Raw genomic sequence first — 19,970 nt, 5'->3', positions numbered from 1 at the left:
TTCGATGTTTATAATTTCTTTAACTTTATTTCGTTCTTTTTATTTTATATTGGTTTATTAGTGCATTAAAATTATATAAAAAGTAGGTGCCTATCTAAGTCCTGAGATAAAAGTCGAAAGTCGTGTATTCAAATCCCGATGCGACACAATACTTTTTCAATTATATGTCCGTGTAGTGACGAAACCAACACACCTAGAATATCAAGACCTTGTTGCGTCACGTCAGAGGTGTACGAGCAGTTAAAACTCTGACACCAGGTTGTACATCAACCATAAGAAGAAGATTCAGTTCCTAAAACCAGGTCTTCAGGAAATAATGTTTCAGTCGTGAACGAGAGACGAAACAACACACCATTTCACCATTTAGTTCGCCATTCCCCACCACAACAGCTGTCATCGTCTAATTACAAAAGATGGTAGAAACGACTCCCGCATTAAGAAACTTAATTTCTGTATAGCGGAGGGTTTCACAAACATTCAAGTCACATTCACAAAGACACCCAGACTGAGAACAAGCATTCGTGGATCCGGTGGATCACACAAATGCTTGTCCGCAGGGATCGAAACCACGACACTCCGCGCCCAGTGTGTTTGGTGTGTTAACCTCAACCACTCGGCTATTAGGTATAACATTTTTGAATTAATAGAAACAAAATAATAATATTGTAACATTTTTTATTGTCATAAGTATTTACAAAACATTTATATTTTTAGTCGTTTTTTACTTTGGTATTATAAAAATACAATAAAATACTTATAAATAATATGTTATCAATTGAGGAGCGCAAATATAATAAAAAAAGATCTAACTTTAACTTAAACATCACTTAAATTGACTGTGAAGACGGAAAATTTAAGAGCTTGTCACTCTTAAATTTTCCGTCTTCACATCTTAAGCAGAGAATTAACGGCAACTCAAAACTAAGTGACGATTGAATGTTTGTCAAGTAACATTTTATTCATTTCTCTACTTCACGAGAAACAGATATTTTTTAAGATGTTACATTTATTCACGATAGAAAGACCAGCTAAATATGAAAAAACTTTTTTCATTATACATGCACCCCAAAAGCATATTTTAAAGTATAAAAACCATCATAGCAACGCCTAAACTGCAGTCACATTTATGAATCAATTGATCGACAAAATTTTAAATTCAAATGACATTCCTATTTGACAAGTGACGTGACTTTGTGTTCAATACATTTGAGTGATTCGTCAGCGTTAGAGCAAGGAGTAATGTGACTTGTTTTTGCATTTCTATCGGAGCCGGTAAGAAATGCTATATTTATATAGCTATATCCCTTCCTAGCCTATCCTGACTTTTAAACTTTATCATAGCCGAATGATACTAAACTAATAATACTCAAAACTGAGTCAAAATCGTTGTTCCGTTAGTTGATTTTTATCGATGATTTACGGTTTATCGGTTTTTTAAGTCTTGGGGTTTAAAAAAGGTATAATGTATTAGTTTCTTTCAGTATTTTTCAGATTTCTGATTATTTGATTTATGAATAAGGCATTTATTGTAAATTATTAGAGTTTTTCTATTGCTTTTCTAACTGGAGTTCAGTGGCTCTTAGGATGCTGAGGACATTTTGCCCTTAATAAGCATCATTTATGTGACTTTGCAGTAAGAAAAGGTAAGGTTCTTAATATTGATCGTCATCACCGGTAAGAGTATATTACAATCAAAGTCGGAGACCTCACTATAACCAAAACAAAAAGCTTTGACAGATAATAGAGATGTATCGAAACTTTCAAAGAATAAAAAAACCGTATGTAATTTAAAAAAAAAACGTTAACATCGACCCTCGAACTTGAAAAAAACCGGTACTAACTTACGAAAACCGTAAACCATCGACAAAAAAACAACCCTAAAAAGCCATGGTCGTTACTATTGGTATTTAATGAACTCGCTCTTCAATTCGTCTTCTTGTACAACGTTACATTTGACGTTCGCTTCGAAGTCGCACTGTTGGGTCAAATCGTTGAAGAATAGGCCATCTGTGCAGAAGGAGACCTGAGGGATTCCGGCTACACAACGCCAGTATCTCTGGCAGTCACCGCTGGAAAGGAAAGAGGTTTTACATTGAAATATCATGGTGATTTTGTGGTGTTATGAATGGATTTGTTTGTGATGAAGTTGTAGGGACAGAGGAGAAACAAAGACGTAGGTATTGGTACTTGCTTGCAATAGTATCTATTGCATTTAAAATAAAGGAAGTTTAAAATTGCTCAATCTTTTTCTAAGAGGAATTTTATTGGCAGTGCGACATTTTCTGACTATTATCCAATCAGCGTCCTTATGTCAAGTGAGCGAATTAAATATAAGCACATTCCAAAATAGTCGATAACAAAACAAAGCTTGTTCTAGTAGTAGACATCTGATAAACGTACTTATATATTTCTAAATACATATATTTTATTTATAAATAACACCCAAACATAAAAAACATATCGTACTAAACACAAAATATTTTACCCTGGCTGGGAATCGAACCCACAAGCTCCGGTATAGCAGTCAGGGCCACTAGCCACTATACCAACAAATCAACTGTCAAAACTTTATACTTACGCGTAAGCCACAAGTTTTGAGGCGGCGTCAGCTCTGTTGCAGTTAATGATACCGTTGTATCTGCTCAGTATTGGTGATACTGGTCTCACGCTGGCTGCCTGGTCTGTAAGACAAAGATAATGTAAATTAAAACAATGATATACTCAGGACAAGCAATCGTGGATCAAATATACTTTTGTCGTGTATATCGGGGATCGAACCCGTGACATGTCGCGCACTAAGAGTTTGGTGTGGTGACCCCGTCCACTCGTCCATATGTAGGTCTATGTATGTATATTTGGTTACTGTCCTCGTAAGCCGCTCGTCATGCCACGCTTACGTCAATCGCTGTCAATCAACTTGGTTCAATAGGACAAGCAGTTGCGACGTTGCCGTCCATCATCATCACCAGCCCATATTCATCCGATGCTGCTTTCCCAATTACACGCCATCGAGATGTATCCGTTGCTGTTCCGTGCATGCAATAAGATAGTATGGGTGTTGCAATCCTAAATCATTAATTGTTGTCAATTAACATTGGTCTTCAAACTTACCGACTGCCTGGAACTCCATGGGGTCTACGAAAGCACCGATGAGACCGTCAGCCTCATCTCCTGAGCCTTCTTCCTCATCATCTTTGGGCACCCTGAGCTTACACTGGGTAGCCCAGGACCAGTTGCAAGTCTGGAAGAAGAGGAATAGGTTCTTAGCTATCTTTCAGAAGTAAATTTTTACTTGCGTGGTGGGCTTGCGGTTCTATGTTGAAATTTGGATGGTCAAGGTGCAGGTTCGATCCCAACAGAGGCAAAGAGGTGCTTGATGTGTAATGTCTTAATGATTCTAAGATAGCACTGATTAACCGTGATAGTTGGTGATAGAAAGGTGAAGAAAAAAATAAGTGTGAGTAAACTGGACTCCAAAATATTGAATCTAGTACCTACAATCACCAACCCGCATAGAGCTAGCGTGGTGATCAATGCTCAAACCTTCTTTAATGACTTGTGCCCAACCTTGGGACATTTATAAGCTGTTACGCTGACTATGTCTCTTAATTAAATTGTTTCAAAGAACCTTACATTATATTACTTTTTATGTAATTTAGCATCAGATGAGTAACTTACCTGTTGTTCAAAATCAAATATAGTTCCTCCTGGACACTGGAACTCAACTTCTATGCCATGAGCACACGAGAAGAACTTCGAGCAGTCGACAAAGTGTGGCAGAAGAAGAAAGATCTAGAACAGAAGAGAAAAGGAGCTGTTAGTTAATACTGACTGTAAGACTTTCTGGTGTTCTCTTTTTTCTAGATGCGAAATCATCAAATGTGTCATTTCGCATCGGGATGAGCATAGTAGAGCAGAACATAGTTTAACATAGCATCATTCGAAAAATATTTTTACTACGGAAACAACTACTGAACAGATTAATTCGAAACTTGAAACACAAATAGTATTAGATAAACCCGAAAGGAAAGATCCGTTAGATCCCCTGGAAACCTTTTTATTTTTAACGAGAAAGCCGCTGGCATCTGCTACTGCCTGCTCTACGAATAAAGACTTTGTATTTGTATTTATTTATTTAACAATAGATGTACATACATGTCCCGCGGGATCACAACTCAGAGAATTGGGGTCAACTCCTTGGAAGCTCTTGAAAGGTGCCTTGTCCTCAGCGGTGGCGACTGCCAGCACCAAAGCGACGGTGAAGATTGAAGCTGGAATTGAACGAGTGAATGACTTTGAGTGAACTATTGAGTGAAGTGTTGGTTGTTATAAGAGGCGAAGTTTTGTCCGAACCGGTCATAGGTTGCCGTTAGGATGGTAAAGTTCTATTGCAACGCATTGACATACATCGACACAAAAAAGCAGATGACGTAGCACAGCGGTTCAGGTTTAGTTAGTAAGAGTCTGACACTACCCATTTCCTCCCCCGAGGAAACGGGGGTCTATAAGGATATAGCCTTAAAAAAATGATGGTTAAGTTAATGTTGACTGTTTAGTTCTGCACTGTTCGCGAGATCGATCCCCGAGTATGACAAGCGTTTCAGTGATCCACGTGCTTGTCCTGAGTCTGGGTGTCTTTGTGCATGTGACTTGAATGTTTGTGAAACCGCCCGCGATACAGGGACTCAATTATTTAGGTTATTCTTTCGTTTTAAATATAAAACCACATTATTATAATAACCATATTTATCTAGTTTACAGAACAAGAAATAAAAATTTCACAACTTAGCGCAGTCTTTTCCGAAATTACCTACATTTAATATTCGTTGCTTAGCATGAATCACGAATAAAACGTTCAATCATTGTCATTTAATGTTTATTCGGTTTGTATGAAGTATTTCAAGATCAATTTAGATAAACCGATAATATAAAATTTAATGGTACTTCGTTGATTGATCACTGTAGCACATATTATCAATAACTAAGTCTGTATTTTTCTTGTTGTCACATAACTGAAGAATAGAATAGAACAAAAATGCTTGTACGATTACGATTCTTGACGTTTAACCAGCTGTTTTGATTGCCAAATTAAAGGCTGTAGGTTTGAACCCCGGTAAACATCAACGTATTTTCGACTTTATTAATTACAGGGTAATTAATAAAGTCTTGCTTGTCTTTGTGCGTGCGACTTGAATGTTTGTGATATCCCCCCGACACTAAAATTAAATTCCAAGGCGCAGGAGTTGTTTAAAAAAACGTTTGAAGATATTGTCTTTAATTTTTTATCAAAATCAAAAGTTTTTATTTCAAGTAGGTCGTTTTCCAGGCACTTTCAAACGGTTACAATGATGACTCTAGTTGCGCGGTTCGAAAGTGTCACTCTTATGGAGAAGAACCGGCAAGAAACTACAAAGATTTAAAAACCGGAACTCAGTGAAAACCGCTCCCGTATTATAACGTACGTTTTCACAGAATTTGGGGTTCGAGAAATACTTATTCAAAAAACCATATTTTATTACAACGATAGTAAAACCAAAACCCCGCATTCCAAAAAGATAATCTCAAAAACCGATAAAAAAATAATGGTTTACACAAAAAAACACTTAATTAAGCAATTATCTTTTAAATTACGTGTGGATAGACATAATTCTTATATGTTTCCCTTAGATTGTAGATTCTAAGATAATAAAACATTAGATTGTTATCAATTAATTGGTTTATACAATCTTGATCTTTCATTGATTCTGTACACAGATAAAAAATATTTGTAAATACTTTTTCGGCGCCCGAAATGAGGAAAATTGAAAGTAGGTTGTTATAAAAGTCATTGATCCGGGTTGGCCATGAATATATATTTGATTGTAGACAAATGTCAGATATCCTAGTGGTTGATGTATCATCAGCGACCTCTGTTACAGATGGGTTGCGGGTTCGATCCCTTCATGGGACAAACATTTGTTAGCCTTATTATCGATACTAATATATAAAGCTGAGGAGTTTGTTTGTTTGAACGCGCTAATCTCAGGAACTACTGGTCCAAATTGAAAAATTCTTTTTGTGTTGAATAGACCATTCATCGAGGAAGGCTTTAGGCTATAAACCATCACGCTGCGACTAATAGGAGCGAAGATACAATGGAAAATGTGAAAAGAAACAGGGCGGGTATAAATCATAACTTATATCTTCTACCCACGGGGACCAACAGCTAGTTTTTAATGCACAGAAAGCGTTACGAATCGGATAGAACTTACAATTACATTCTGTACTTAATTGAATTTATTCATTAGTTTATTTAATCCATATTGCCGTACTTCCATACTAATACTAATAATGCGGAAGTATCTCTGACCGTCGGTCTGTTTGTCTGTTTCGCTTTCACATCAAAACTATGGAACCAATTGCAATGAATCTTGGTACATGGGTTGTTTAGAGCCTGAGGAAGGACATAGGCTACTTTTTAACAAAAAAAAGGGTTGTAAGGGGGTAATATTTCGATATGTAAGCAGGCGAGCCTACAGCAACATGTGAGGCATCACGGCACATCTATATTAATAAATATGTAGAGAATTTGACATTGCCACAGACAGAAAGACGTCAACATCCAAATAATAGTTGACGGTTGTAAAGTTATTGAAATTGCTTCAATTATTTTTTAACCCTACTTTGTTTATGAAACTTATCCAGCAGTCCCGATAAATACGCGTGAGTAAACCATTGCACTAGTTGATTAATTACTTACACGTACATTTTTTTAATTTTCGTTAATTAGAAGGTGCTTTAGTTTGAATTTAAACCGTCTTCATAAGGTTCCGGTTCTTACATAACAGGCCGGGGAAGTTAGACCAGATAAATATGGAAGTTTCGGTCCTTTCAAATTTTTTTATTTCATTCCATTTATCCACAAAAGCTTACCTGATGCTAAATAGATATCCATAATGTCCAAGTTTGGTATTCCGAGTCCTTTAAAATTAAACTCCACGAATCCGTCTAACGTTCAATCAAAATTGGTTTATCGGTTTAGGAGATACGGGCAAATATACTGAATGTTACTTATACACTTTAACTTAGGTAAAAAGGCCTTATTTTTTAGCAACAACGGTACACGTTACCCGTCAAAGTTTTTTACTGAGTATCTACATTATAATCACATTATTTTTCTTCCGAGAACTTTTATAATTCTTCCGGCACTTGCTACGATAACTTATTGTGCAAAACTGTTTTAACATTCAGTTTTTATTTCGTAAAGAATAAACTTAATTGCAGCTACTTAATTAATGTAGACATTACCTAAATATTAAAATAATCCTAATTATTCGATCACTATTAATGTAATAGTTCATTATGTTAAGTTAATCCTAATTATTCATACCTACAGTGATTATAACACAACTATAACAATCTACAAATATTTAGTATACAGTAAGTAACAACAGGAAGTTAATAAATTTAATAATTTCAATGTTTATTGTTTACTTTTTTAAGATTCGGAAATCATCTGAATCTTAAAAACATGTCAAAAACATGTTTGTAACTTAATTCGAAGAATTTCGTTCGATTTATTATTCATCAAATTAATTACTCGTTATTATTTCACTAAAAAACATGATACTAACATTCACAAACAATAATAATGATGACGATTCAACAAAAAGATTTTAACGTAAACAACGTCTTATCAGATTTCCATGAACGCATTATAAATCTGCGTTCTGTTATTGCTAATTAAACGCAATTACTATTTGTCTTTTCTCTACTTTTTGTAATCAATAGATCATAACAGGAAAAAATATATTTTGTATAACTATAAAATTCTTATTTCGAGCTACTTATGAAATAAACATTTCGGAGGCCAAAAGAATATATTTTACATATATTACGACTAATTTACGACGCATAAACAGAACGAATATTTGAATACTAGGACCATCTAGAGATGTGCATCATGCATGTGGATTATTTTAAAGTAGTATCGACATTTTGTGTGAGTTTACCGAGATAAATTTTTGGTTAATTGGTGGGTTCACTTTTACAAAACTATTCCTACTAGCTTGGCACCTACTTAGCGGAAGATTTCTTAAGCTCTCTCTCCTTTAAACTGTTACTTACAGCTTGTGTGATTTCAAGTTATCATACAACTAGCTGTTGCCCGCGACTTCGTCCGCGTGGTTAGAAGATATAAGTTGTGATTTATATCTACTCTGTTTTTTCCACATTTTTCATTGTATCTTCGCTCCTATTAGTTGCAGCGTGATGATTTATAGCCTAAAACCTTCCTCGATGAATGATCTATTGAACACAAAAAGAATTTTTCAATTTGAACCAGTAGTTCCTGAGATTAGCGCGTTTAAACAAACAAACAATCAAACTAACAAACTCTTCAGCTTTATATATTAGTAAGTATAGATAAGCATTGTTATTCATAATTATTATTAATATCGGTCACAAAAGTAAAATAAAACACACTAGACATTTGATTCTTTACTACGTTACAGATTTTGTCTGAATAATAAATGATCTAAGCAGGCATCTAAGTGATTAAAAGTATGATCTATGGATCGGTATCTTTTCTAAGGTTAAAAAATATTTTTAATGTATCGATTGAGTATTAGGTAAAAATACCAAATTTAGCCGTGACGCATAAATGTTGACCCTGGCACAACACTATCCCCACTGACTGCTATGATTTTCAAACAACGTCAGAAAGATAAACTTGTCAGTTGAAAGTAATCGGTGTTTGTGTTTTGAAACGTTATTTTAATATAAAAGTGTGTTAATTATGTCTTCATCAGATTCGGAAGACGATTGTTACGGAAATATTGCGCAAAAGTTGCAAAAGATAAAGAATAAATTCGAAGAAAAAGATGAAAAAGAGGACGAAATTGTTTTGGTTGACACTTGGGAAGTCGAAAACACGGCAACAAAATCCAATATTGAGGATAATTCTTCTCTAAATTTGACTGTAACTAGTACTGATAATGAAGAATATACTTTAGACGCGATCATAGCAGATAATAGCAAACGAAAATCAGGTCGGGGTCGCCCGCGAAAACGAAAATCATCAGATGTCGATTTTGAGCCGGAAGAGTCAGTGACAGTAAATAGGCGACAAGCTCGGAAAACTAGGTCATCGTATAAGAGGAAAGTAAATACACCTAATACTAGTGTAATAGAAGTGGAGGACAGCCCTCTGCCGGCACCGAGAGGCCGCGGTACAGGCGCTAGAGCGCGAGGCAGAGGCGCCAGGGGGGGGCCAAGTGGAAGAGCCTCTGCTAGAGGGAGAGGGCGTCCTCCTAGAGCTTCCCCGAGAGGCAGGACCTCAAGCAGAAGAAGTAGAGGAATCAACAGCTCCCAACAGATCATCAATGTTGGCAACACATATGAATACCCCGATGAATGTGAAGAAATAGAGCTATTCTCTGGCAATAACGATATCACTATAGTTGATGAACAAGACCCCTTAGAAGATGATAACGAAGAAATGTCAGTGAAAGTCTATTGGCAGAGTTTAGATGTTGTCAAATTTCAAATAAGAAAGTATCAGAAATTCACACAAATATTCCAATATTTTGCTGAAAAAGAAGGGGTTAGTCACAACAAACTGTTGTTCATGTACAATGATAAGATTTTAAAGATTGATGACTCACCAGAATCTATAGATTACAGTATCGCTAAGTTTATAGATGGTGGTATTGTTAATAGGAATGTCACAGAACTCGTGAAAGACAAAAAGAGCACACATTCTATAGGTAACGGATTAAGGGTTAAATTCCAATGTCAGAATACCAAGAAACCATTTGAAACCTCAATACCGCCAAACGAGAATTTACTAAGAGCCATGAGTAAATGTGCAGAGCATTTGGAGGTTCCCTTACAGAGACTAAAATTTTATTTTGATGGAGATTTGTTGACAAGTAGGTTTTATGTATATTTTCTTTTTTTTTTTTAATAGATTCTAGCACAGTAAATAAAGTATAGCAATTGTTACTGGTGACAGTAACTGGCATAACACCATATAAGAAGACCACAATAAAATATTTATAATCTGTAAGATTTTGTCATAAGATGCCAAAATTGACTGACATCAACAAAAATATCAATCATTTCTACTTGTGAGAGACTGATTTTTTATGAAATAATATGAAATAAGCAGCACCCATGTGCAATATTTCCATTGTTATTTTTTTACTCAGTTGTGTAAACTATTTTTTTTAAATATCTCATTTAATTATTTTTTTAATTTCGTTTCAGGTAAAAGCACACCTCAGGAACTAGGTTTGGAAGATGGCGAATGTATAGATGTTAAAATAGGTAGCTGATATTAAATTATTTAAACAAATATCTCTTTTATTTAAATTTAAATTATAATATTAATATAATGAATTCATCTCATATTTGCGAGCGGCACTAATCGTGTGAAAAAGACTACTGAAAGTAAAGCAGAGTCAGAATCTAGGTATTGAGACAATATTTAATTTATGAGATGAATCGCTTCAATATAAGTTGTGTAAAAAGAACATTAGACGCGACGAGAATATCTCAAAATTACAATACATTGCGTGGCCGCACAGCTCTAGTGTCAAAAGCGATGTATCACTGCCGGCAATGTATTGCAACTTATGCGGTATACTCGCATTGGCCAAATTAGCTTTTACGCTAGGTAAATGGAACAATCATATTATCGGATCTTACAGAAATAATACGCAAACCAGTTGTCAGGATAACCTCGTGTAGGTATATTTTTCTTTTGTAAAACGGTTCCTGTAAGGACATTGTATCGCACGGAGAGTTACCAATGTTTTGTCATATCTTCCAAAATAGTTCACGACGCCCAGTCTCAAAACAAGCATTCGTGGAACAAACAAATGCTTGTTCTAGAATCTAGGCTAGGCGGTCAACGGCCGCAATACGTTATTCATAGTGATTTGGTACATCGAACTATCATTGGACTAGACAATATTTATGACGCGTTGTGATACATATTTTTTTAAAGTAACTGGACTTTCTTGCCGCGTAATTTTAACCATTATTATTACGCAGTTAAAACCCTTAACCTTAAAATTGATGTACCTATGTTTGTAGGTCAAATACAAGTCCCCTAGATACAATAATTTATTTTATAAATAGCATTGTTATTTTATTAGGTGAACGAACCAAACCGATCAATGAAACATTTACGCGGCAGACATATTTTATCTGTGGGGATTATGATTAAAAAAGGCGGCAGAGGTATAAACTTATTAATACTTATCTATTTTTATCATCTATTTATTAATGATATTCGTTTCTAGAAATTGAATGTCAGGGTTTTATAGTATTCTTTGCGTATTATATTTCTTATAATTATACTAAATCAAGAAATTAAAAAGAAAATGTACTAGGGTATGCCCGCTTTAAAAATAACGAAAACGTCTACCTATTAAAATCTATGTATTAGTTTTAAAATCAAGTAATATTCCCCGGAAAATATATTTTTGACTAATCTTATAATGTCAAAGGTAAATAAAATTGTTCGTTTAAATAAATTATTTTAAATTAGATAAGTACGTTAGATCGAAATATTTAAACATTGCAAACCTTTTTTTTTATATACAGGTCTATAGATATCTTGTATCTTCTTTACATATTTACCACACCATTATCTTGCACGAATGTCCGATAATTTTTAACTATTAATCCTAGATAGATTAAATTATTCATAGAATTGATGACGTCGCCGCGTGATACTTTATTATATCACTAAAAGCCATTAGGATTTAATTTAATACCGTACTTAGCAAATACATTTTTCTAATGATTACTAATCCCTGACATCCTAATGTCGGCTTTAAGTAATAACTAGATAAAATTATGTAAATTAATGTGTGGGCATTGTTCATCATCGTCCTAGCCTATTCTCGACTATGCTGGGGTCGGCTTCCAGTTCAACCGGATTCATCTAAGTACCAGTGTTTTACAAGGAGCGACTGCCTATCAGACCTCCTCAACCCAGTCACCTGGGCAACACGATACCCCTTAGACTGGTTTTCAGACTTTCTAGCTTTTGTCTACCCGTAACAACTGTTAAAGGTGAAGATTAGTCCATTTTGCAAAGAAAATAAGATTCTATTTTTAAGTTTGCAAAATTTTAATTTTTTACTACTTTACTTCGGGGACCAGTTCCGCTATTTATTGAATGAATTTAAACTTTATGTTGGCAAAATACTTAAGAAAGTAAATTTAGCGTCAAATTTGATCCAATTTCCATTCAATCATTGGCAATTGTAAATATCGGAATTGGGGCCCGCGGGTAGCGGAATGAATGAGGTCACCACTACACATATCTCCACGAACGCTTGTCCTGAGTCTGGGTGTTTTTGCGCATGTGACTTGATTGTTTCTAAAACTCCGCGACACAATGATTTAATGCTTTAGTGTGTAGGAAGTCGTTTTTAAAAAGAAAAAAAAATGGTTTAGTTGACGAGTAAACGTCACGTCACTTTTAAATTGTAGAGTTGAAAAATCTAAAAACCCCCTTTTTTAAAAAGGGTCATCTCTCACTCATATTTTTTTTGAAAATCGGTCCTGCCTTTTTTCGCTGTAAATTGTATTGTCATCATCGGGTTTGAAGCTACCCTGAAAATTTCAGCCTGCTAACTTATCGAGAAGTGCCTTAAAATTGAGTTGCAAAAATCCAACCGGATCGACAAACTAACTAACAAGAAAGTGAGTCTATAAAAATGTCGAAAAAAGGAATGTTATTGTCATAATGTTGTTTTCCGTTAGTTTTAGGTTTTAATGCAATTTGAAATTATCTGGTCTATTTCAGGTGGGTACTATTCTAAACGTGCATATTACGCCAATAACTTACGTATTTAAAATTATTACGCTATTAAAACATAAAGAAAGATCTTAATCGTTATGATAACACGTCATTATGATGTCCACTCAGTAATTGATAAAGTTTAAAGATTCTAATCATTTATTAGTCGGTTTCATGAAAGAGGTTCTAATAAGGTTTGATAGCCTTTTTAAAAATAATGAGTAATTTGCATGAATTTACTAAATTTCTTACAAGTTTTTTGTACAGTTTGATTTTTTTTTCGTTTTTATCTAAGTCGAGTTGGAATGCTTACTAAATTATAATGCTCAATGATTTCTTAAATACCGAATTTTAGGTATTTAATTTTCGATTCAACTGCGAGTAATTTTCCAGCCAACGTACCTAACAAATCTACAAATATTTCTTTTTTTTATTAATGCTTTGAAATATCGAACAGTTCTTGCACCATTCAGCCAATATCGCTAATCTCCTATAGGTACCCTCGGTTTGTAGCGTCCGAATGCTTGCTACGAAACTCTTTGAGACTTGGATATTTTGTTTCCTATTATTTTGTTCTTGTTCAACAATTCTTCTTCTACCATATTTTAACCTAAAAACGAAACGGAGGCCGTACTATTACGTGTTTTGTCCTTTAGTGTTGAAATAGGTTAAAAAAGATACACTATGTTCTTAGATACCTACTTTTGTTGGAAATTTTAACATATTAAATGTTTTAACATGTAACTCTAATACTAAGTAAATAATAAAAATTAGCCTATATGTTAGCTACCGCCATACCAAATTTTATCGAGGTTCACCCGTTTGGGTGTAAAGAGGTTATCATCTATTTAAAACCAACAAAAATTGTAACAAGCCGGTAAAATATTTCCTTAGGTTATGTATTAGAATACATAATGAAAATAGTCATGAAATTGCTTATCAGGCATTATAGGCAGCAGTTTTCAATAGTCTGAACTTTCATCCATTGTGCTTACGAAATTTTACAAAAATTTCACTGAAGTAATTTAGCTAAGATAGTATTTTTTTCTTCATACTAGGCACTTTTCAAAGAAAGCACAATTGGTATTTGTGCTTTTAATAAGCTTATAATTAATAGTAAGCAAAGAATGTCAAATAATCACATGAAAAATATATGCAAGAAGCCCTGCTAAAGTAATAAAATATTTTAATATATAATCAATTAATTTTGAACACTCACTGATTATTGAAATAATATAATTTGTTTATTTATATTATTTAATTAATTAAACACAGCATGTCGCCATTTGATCAGATTTCATTTATAAATGATGTACCTCCACAATTTTATAAAAAAAATCATAGCCATGATTGATTATTAAAATATAGATATATAAAAAAATCACTCAACTCACCGAACATTTTGTTAATTTGAATATTAATTATGGTAGCACAGAAAAAAAACTTAAAAAAAAATAAGCACTTTTTTTTAATTCACTGTTATGTTGGCACCGGACAGGTTTGTAAACAGACGAAGCTGCGTATAACTGTCTATTAATACAAGCTTAATCTACAACTCTTATAGAATTTTACTTACGAATCAATACAAAATTATTTCCCTTAAAAAGATACAAAAATCAAACGATTTTATACCTTATGTATGAATAATAAGGAACATAAAACCGCATTAACATTTGCAAAGATAACAAAATGGCGGAAGAAGAAAACGTTTTTGTCGGAAAAAGATTAATTATTTGTTTTTATTATCAAACGATAGCGCATTATTGTTTGATAAGGAGTCATTAGCTTTTTATTTATTTTTAAGGGAAAATTTTCTTGTTTACTTAAAGTTTTACGCGTTGGGGTAGGTAGACAATAATGGAAACCTATATGACTCATGTGTGGTATTTAGAATAATCCATGATTTTTCTAGAATGGAACTGTACTTCATTAGTTTATTGTGTTTACAGATATTATTATGTAAACTACCTATACATGTAATTAAAGCAAAAGGCCTACTATAGCTTTAAGCTAAAAGATTCCCTCTTTTAAGCCATAAATAAACCCCTTGTAAACTATTTCTACCCGTTGTATGGTAATACTTGAGAATTTGGAAAGCCGTCAACTAAATACAGTCGGGAGTGTAGAAGTTGAGGTTGAATTGAGTTGGTCGATGGACATTCGTATTTCTGTTGTTCCTAATTTGAATGAATTTCGGAAAAGTCCAAAAGTGATGATTTCCCAGAGACCTCAAAAAACCTCTGTAAATTTTTTGTAGGTGTCGTTTGACAGCGCAGTCACAGTGCAGGGCGTAGACAATTACGCAATTACAATTAAGCAATAATATTACCATCTGAGGTGGAAGGCTCTAAATTTCAGACTTCAGTCATACTTTGTGGCGATGTGGGAGAGGTCTACGGGCCTGGCAATAAGTGGTCCAGATAAAAAAATAGAATTGAAACCTGAACCTTGAACATCTGCAGGTCAAAAGCCGCATTGAAAGTACCAATGACATTCAAATGACATTTTCTTTAATCTTTATTTCATACACAGTTAAAATAATCAGAAGATCAATCAATTTATTTGTTTATAACAGTAATGCATTGTGTATGTTTAATTGAATCTCTGATATAAGTGAAGATTTTGTTTGTTTAAGTGTTTCCTAAACACTTTAACAAATAATAGAGATAAAGAGATACACGAAGCAGGGCTTGCATTATAAGTACCTACTAGACAACTGATTAACATACTTATATATATTTCTAGATCATCATCATTCTAGACGTTTCCCAACTATGTTGGGGTCAGCTAAGTACCAGTGTTTTACAGAGCGACTGCCTCTCTGACCTCATCAACCCAGTAACCTGGGCACCACGATACCTCTTAGTTAGACTGGTTGTCAGACTTTCTAGCTTCTACCTATAAAAACAGCCGGCACCCATAATTTAACCTGCCTTCCCAAACATGCAGGACCTCGTTATGACAAAGATGGTCTACGGACCTACCGCGTCAAGCGTAGCTTAACCTGTGATCGATTCACTTATGCAGTTATGGCTTAGCCACGAGCTCCTCTTATAACTTAACTTATACATTTCTAGATACATACATATTATAGATACATTACACCTAGACACAGAACAAATGATCATCCTCACACAAACATTTTTCCCGGGTGGGAATCGAACCCACGAGCTTCGGTATAGCAGTCAGGACTAACCACTAGAGCAATATGCCAGTCTAACAATTGGAGTTTTAATACATTAATAAATCTCTAGTCAGGTCTATAACGTATTCCCTGAAGTATTCGTTACCGACTTCGCCGAAATAGTCTCTTATCATAATATGTAATAATCTAAATAAGATTAATTCTCATTTTGGATAATACCAATTCAACTTTATTACGATATGTCGTGGTGATTACAAGGATCTATGATCGATTTGATGCTGGCAAGCCCCAATAACACATTTTGCATGTACCATGTAGGTACCTGTACTTACTATCGACGCGAATTTTACTCTAATATTCAGAATTGTAGACTCTATCGATTATTTCAATAAAAACATGATGACACAAAACCTGGTTCTCAACTCATTGTGCTAAGTGTCGCGGGTTCGATACTCGCGTATCCTGTTTCTGGCTATCTTTGTGCATGTGATTTGAATACTTGTGAATGTTCTGTCGAGTCATCTTTGATTTGAATGTTTGTGAGTCCCCCGCGACACAAGGATTAAATTCCTTAATGCGGGAGTCGTTAAAAATAACTGCACTGAAAAAACATAGTGACAGAAATCGGATTCTAAAATTCGAATGAGTCGTTTGTAGTGAGCTAGAGTGGTGATCTATGCTCAATCCTCTATGGTAGGTTTTTTCCCATCTGATAGTCAGTAACAGGCTGGCAATTTTTTTTTTATTTTGATTGTTGTTTTTAAGCTTTGTATACTACGTTTCTATTTCATATGTACATGACATTGTTGATTTTTTCTAATACCCCAATACATTATCAGTAATATCGTTATCTTATTAAAGCCCTTTTAATCCCCGTCCGGCTTTTCATACATTTCTTGACGTTTTTATTGTTATTAATTAGCATACCTAATACAATAGTTTGCAAATTACATTTAGTACCTTTCCATTTTCCTGTGCCAATACTTTTTTATCGAAGATAAAGCCATCTCCCAAACGTGGTTTGGTTCTGATTTTGATTTTACTTCTTTATCATCATCATCTCAGCCTTTTCCAAACTATGTTGGGGTCGGCTTCCAGTCTAACGGGATGCAGCTAAGTATCAGTGTTTTACAAGGAGCGACAATCTAACCTTGAGGAGGTTAGATAGGTCGCTCCTTATTAACTGGGCAAATTGTACCCCTTTGTAGGACTAGTAGTCAGACTTTCTAGCTACTGACTTTTACAATTCACGTGTTCTGCAAAAGTGTGGCCAATTAAACAGAACATGGAGGGTTGTAATAAACGATTTGAAAATGTAAGTCCTTTAAGCTTTCAGTCTGAAAGATTTGAGGGAGGCTTTTGCCCTGCAGTGAAACACTAGCTAAAAAAGATAAGGATTTATTACTTCCTTGGAGAAAGTCGTTTATTATCAAACGTAGAAGTTTGTTCCGCTTTGTTTTTTTTAATGAAATAAACTATTTGTTGTTGTTTATCGACGCGACGTATCCAGAGACAATGTCATTGCCCTTTATCCAATAAAATAAGATGGCGGATGGCGGGAACTGTCTGTAAACTCTGTAATGTCATTATCATATTTCTCAATAATTTTGATCATCGATGCGAATCGCTTTAGATTTATCTGATATTAATTATTTTAATTATACATGTGTCTTTAATAAGTGTGATTGTCAAAGATTTTTCATCATGTAGGAGATTGTATAAGATTTAGATAAGGTTGTTATCCGGGTTGTGGAATGTAACTTAGTATGTGTGTTACTGCCATTCTAACGGGCATGTAAATATAAATAAATAAATGCGGACAACATCACATTCATTGTTCTGAACCCAAAGTAAGGTACCACAAACACCCAGACCCGAGACCATGTAGAAATGTGAATTTTACATTGACCCGACCGGGGATCGAACCTGGGACCTCAGAGCTAGCGAAACCCTGAAACCGGTGCGTACGCCACTCGACCAAGTTATTTATTTTAGTCTCTCGACTCGAGAACTCCTGTCTAAAATAAAACTGCACAAATTGATCGATCACAGATAAAATTACACTTGATACGGTTGGTCCTTGGATTGGTGACCAACATAGATGGTCACGAGTTCCTCCGTGTTTTGGAAGGCACGTTAAATTGTGGCTCCCGGCTGTTATTTACACATCTTTAACAGTTGTTACGTTTATTCAGAAGCAAGAAAGTCTGACAACCTGTCTAAGGGGTATCGTGTTGCCCAGGTAACTGGGTCAGATAGGCAGTCCCTCCTTGTAAAACACTGGTACTAAACTGGGTAACTTATGTTTTTCTGAGGTAAAAACAGCCGTGTGCAATACTCACCTGCGGTATCGTAATATTTAAGGCCGATTTAGACGATGAGAAATATCGTACTAGTTGTGACATATTGCCGGCAATGGTACATTATTTTTTAAAGCAGATCGCGACTGCGTATTGGTAACTTTATAGAAAACCCGCATATAAAATTAGATAAAAAAGAAAACCTTTATACAACTCCTTATAAAAATAAGTAACATCTAAAAATAAGGACGTACATAATAATGTACATTCATATTTTAGATAAATAACACCCAGATACGGAACGAATTTAATGATCTTACTGATCATCATCATTATCCTAGACGTTTCCCAACTATTTTTGGGTCGGCTTCCAGTCTAACCGGATTCAGCTATATACCAGCGTTTCACAAGGAGCGACTGTCTATCTGACCTTCTCAACGGAAACACGATACCCCTTAGTTAGACTGGTTGTCAGACTTTCAACAACAACAGACAGCAACGACAAAGATGGTCACCCATCTACGGACCGAAGGTGTCAACCTCAACCTGCGATCGATCAACTTGTGAATTACATATACTTATCACACAAATATTTACCCTGAATGGGAATCAAACCCACGTCTGATAGCAGTCAGCCAGCAAAAGACTACGAAACCAGTCAAAGTATGCAACTCGCCCGATATTAAGTCTGCGATTCCACCAGAGATGGGAGGTGGAAATGTGTCGTGTGAGGATGTCCGCTGAGTCATTTCCACCAGAGCTGTGCTGACCGAGGCGAGGTAAATTCGATTTGAAGCGATTCTATTGCTACTTAACAAACACATCCCTCGCTACTCATACTTGCACATTTCTGGTGGGATCGCAGACTTAATATCGGGCGAGTTGCATACTTTGACTGGTTTCGTAGTCTTTTGCTGGCTGACTGCTAGACGTGGCTCCGATTCCCATTCAGGGAAATATTTGTGTCCACCCATACTCGCACATTTCTGGTGGGAACACAGAAAACATCGTCTAAATACGCCTTAACAAACAATGATAATGCGAAATGACGGCAACGCATAATTCCAAGAAGTGTCAATTAAAACAACATTTATGTAAATTGATTACGATCTATAATTTCTAATCCTTTAAAAAAAAATACATTATGCATGATTTTAATATGTATTTCTAAATTGATAAAATCTATACGTGTTTTGATCGACAGATAATATATAATGTAGACTACATAATCAATTTATCGAGACATCGACAATTTTTTTTTGTGCCCGTATTTTGTACTTCGACACTTGATACCGGCACTGGTGTGACCGAAGCTTAACCTGTGTCTGGGTGCCTCAATAGATGAGAATTCAATGTTTACGACACCCTACTACACAATAGTGTACTTGACTTAATATTTTATCTCTATAGTCCGACAAACAGAATTCTAATAAATATTGAATAGGTGTTTTTCTTTTTATCACATTAGAAAGCAAGCAAGGTAGATAAAAAGCATTCAAGTATGATAGTGGGGGCTAAAACATCACTTGCTAGTATAAAGCGTGTTGGTAATTAAGTGTCACACGAGATTTTAAGTCACATTTTGTTTACGAGAAAAAATAACGTAGGTAGTTAATAGTTTTTGGAAATCTGTCTGACGGACTAAGCAATTTTTTTTTTATTAACGCGATAAGGAGAAAGATTGTTAAAAGAAATAAAACACCAAGAAATCTCATTAAATACTTTA

General features: G+C 34.9%; 2 protein-coding genes across 3 annotated transcripts; one reads left to right on the top strand and one right to left on the bottom strand.

Moving 5' to 3' along the window:
- Positions 1-1,441: 1,441 nt before the first annotated feature.
- LOC113499969 (peritrophin-1-like) lies at positions 1,442-14,252 on the bottom strand. Of its 2 annotated transcripts, none has more exons than XM_026880596.1 (6): positions 14,194-14,252; positions 4,156-4,271; positions 3,679-3,792; positions 3,112-3,241; positions 2,579-2,681; positions 1,442-2,069 (listed from the first exon to the last, which is right to left on the bottom strand). In XM_026880596.1, exons 1-6 carry the CDS (start codon positions 14,198-14,200, stop codon positions 1,898-1,900), a joined length of 642 nt encoding a protein of 213 aa, XP_026736397.1. In that variant the 5' UTR covers positions 14,201-14,252; the 3' UTR covers positions 1,442-1,897. The 2 variants fall into 2 exon arrangements, with proteins under 2 accessions (XP_026736397.1, XP_026736396.1); XM_026880595.1 differs by lacking the exon at positions 14,194-14,252 and adding an exon at positions 6,913-6,949.
- LOC113499968 (NFATC2-interacting protein-like) lies at positions 8,440-10,336 on the top strand. The gene is made up of 2 exons (XM_026880594.1): positions 8,440-9,911; positions 10,249-10,336. The coding sequence occupies exons 1-2, from the start codon at positions 8,777-8,779 to the stop codon at positions 10,314-10,316; spliced, it is 1,203 nt and encodes a 400-aa protein (XP_026736395.1). The 5' UTR covers positions 8,440-8,776; the 3' UTR covers positions 10,317-10,336.
- Positions 14,253-19,970: the final 5,718 nt, after the last annotated feature.

The sequence above is a fragment of the Trichoplusia ni genome, chromosome 13 (genome assembly GCF_003590095.1).
Source record: "Trichoplusia ni isolate ovarian cell line Hi5 chromosome 13, tn1, whole genome shotgun sequence".
NCBI classification, from domain to species: domain Eukaryota; kingdom Metazoa; phylum Arthropoda; class Insecta; order Lepidoptera; family Noctuidae; genus Trichoplusia; species Trichoplusia ni.
This window is presented reverse-complemented; position numbering and strand designations above follow the sequence as displayed.

Coding starts and splice junctions, on each gene's coding strand:
- LOC113499969 (XM_026880595.1), bottom strand. CDS start 6,934: ATGGATATCTATTTAGCATCAG. Junction 2,682..3,111: donor CATGGAGTTCCAGGCAGTCG/GTAAGTTTGAAG, acceptor TTTGTCTTACAG/ACCAGGCAGCCAGCGTGAGA. Junction 2,070..2,578: donor TCAAAACTTGTGGCTTACGC/GTAAGTATAAAG, acceptor TTTCCTTTCCAG/CGGTGACTGCCAGAGATACT.
- LOC113499968 (XM_026880594.1), top strand. CDS start 8,777: ATGTCTTCATCAGATTCGGAAGACGATTGTTACGGAAATATTGCGCAA. Junction 9,912..10,248: donor TGATGGAGATTTGTTGACAA/GTAGGTTTTATG, acceptor ATTTCGTTTCAG/GTAAAAGCACACCTCAGGAA.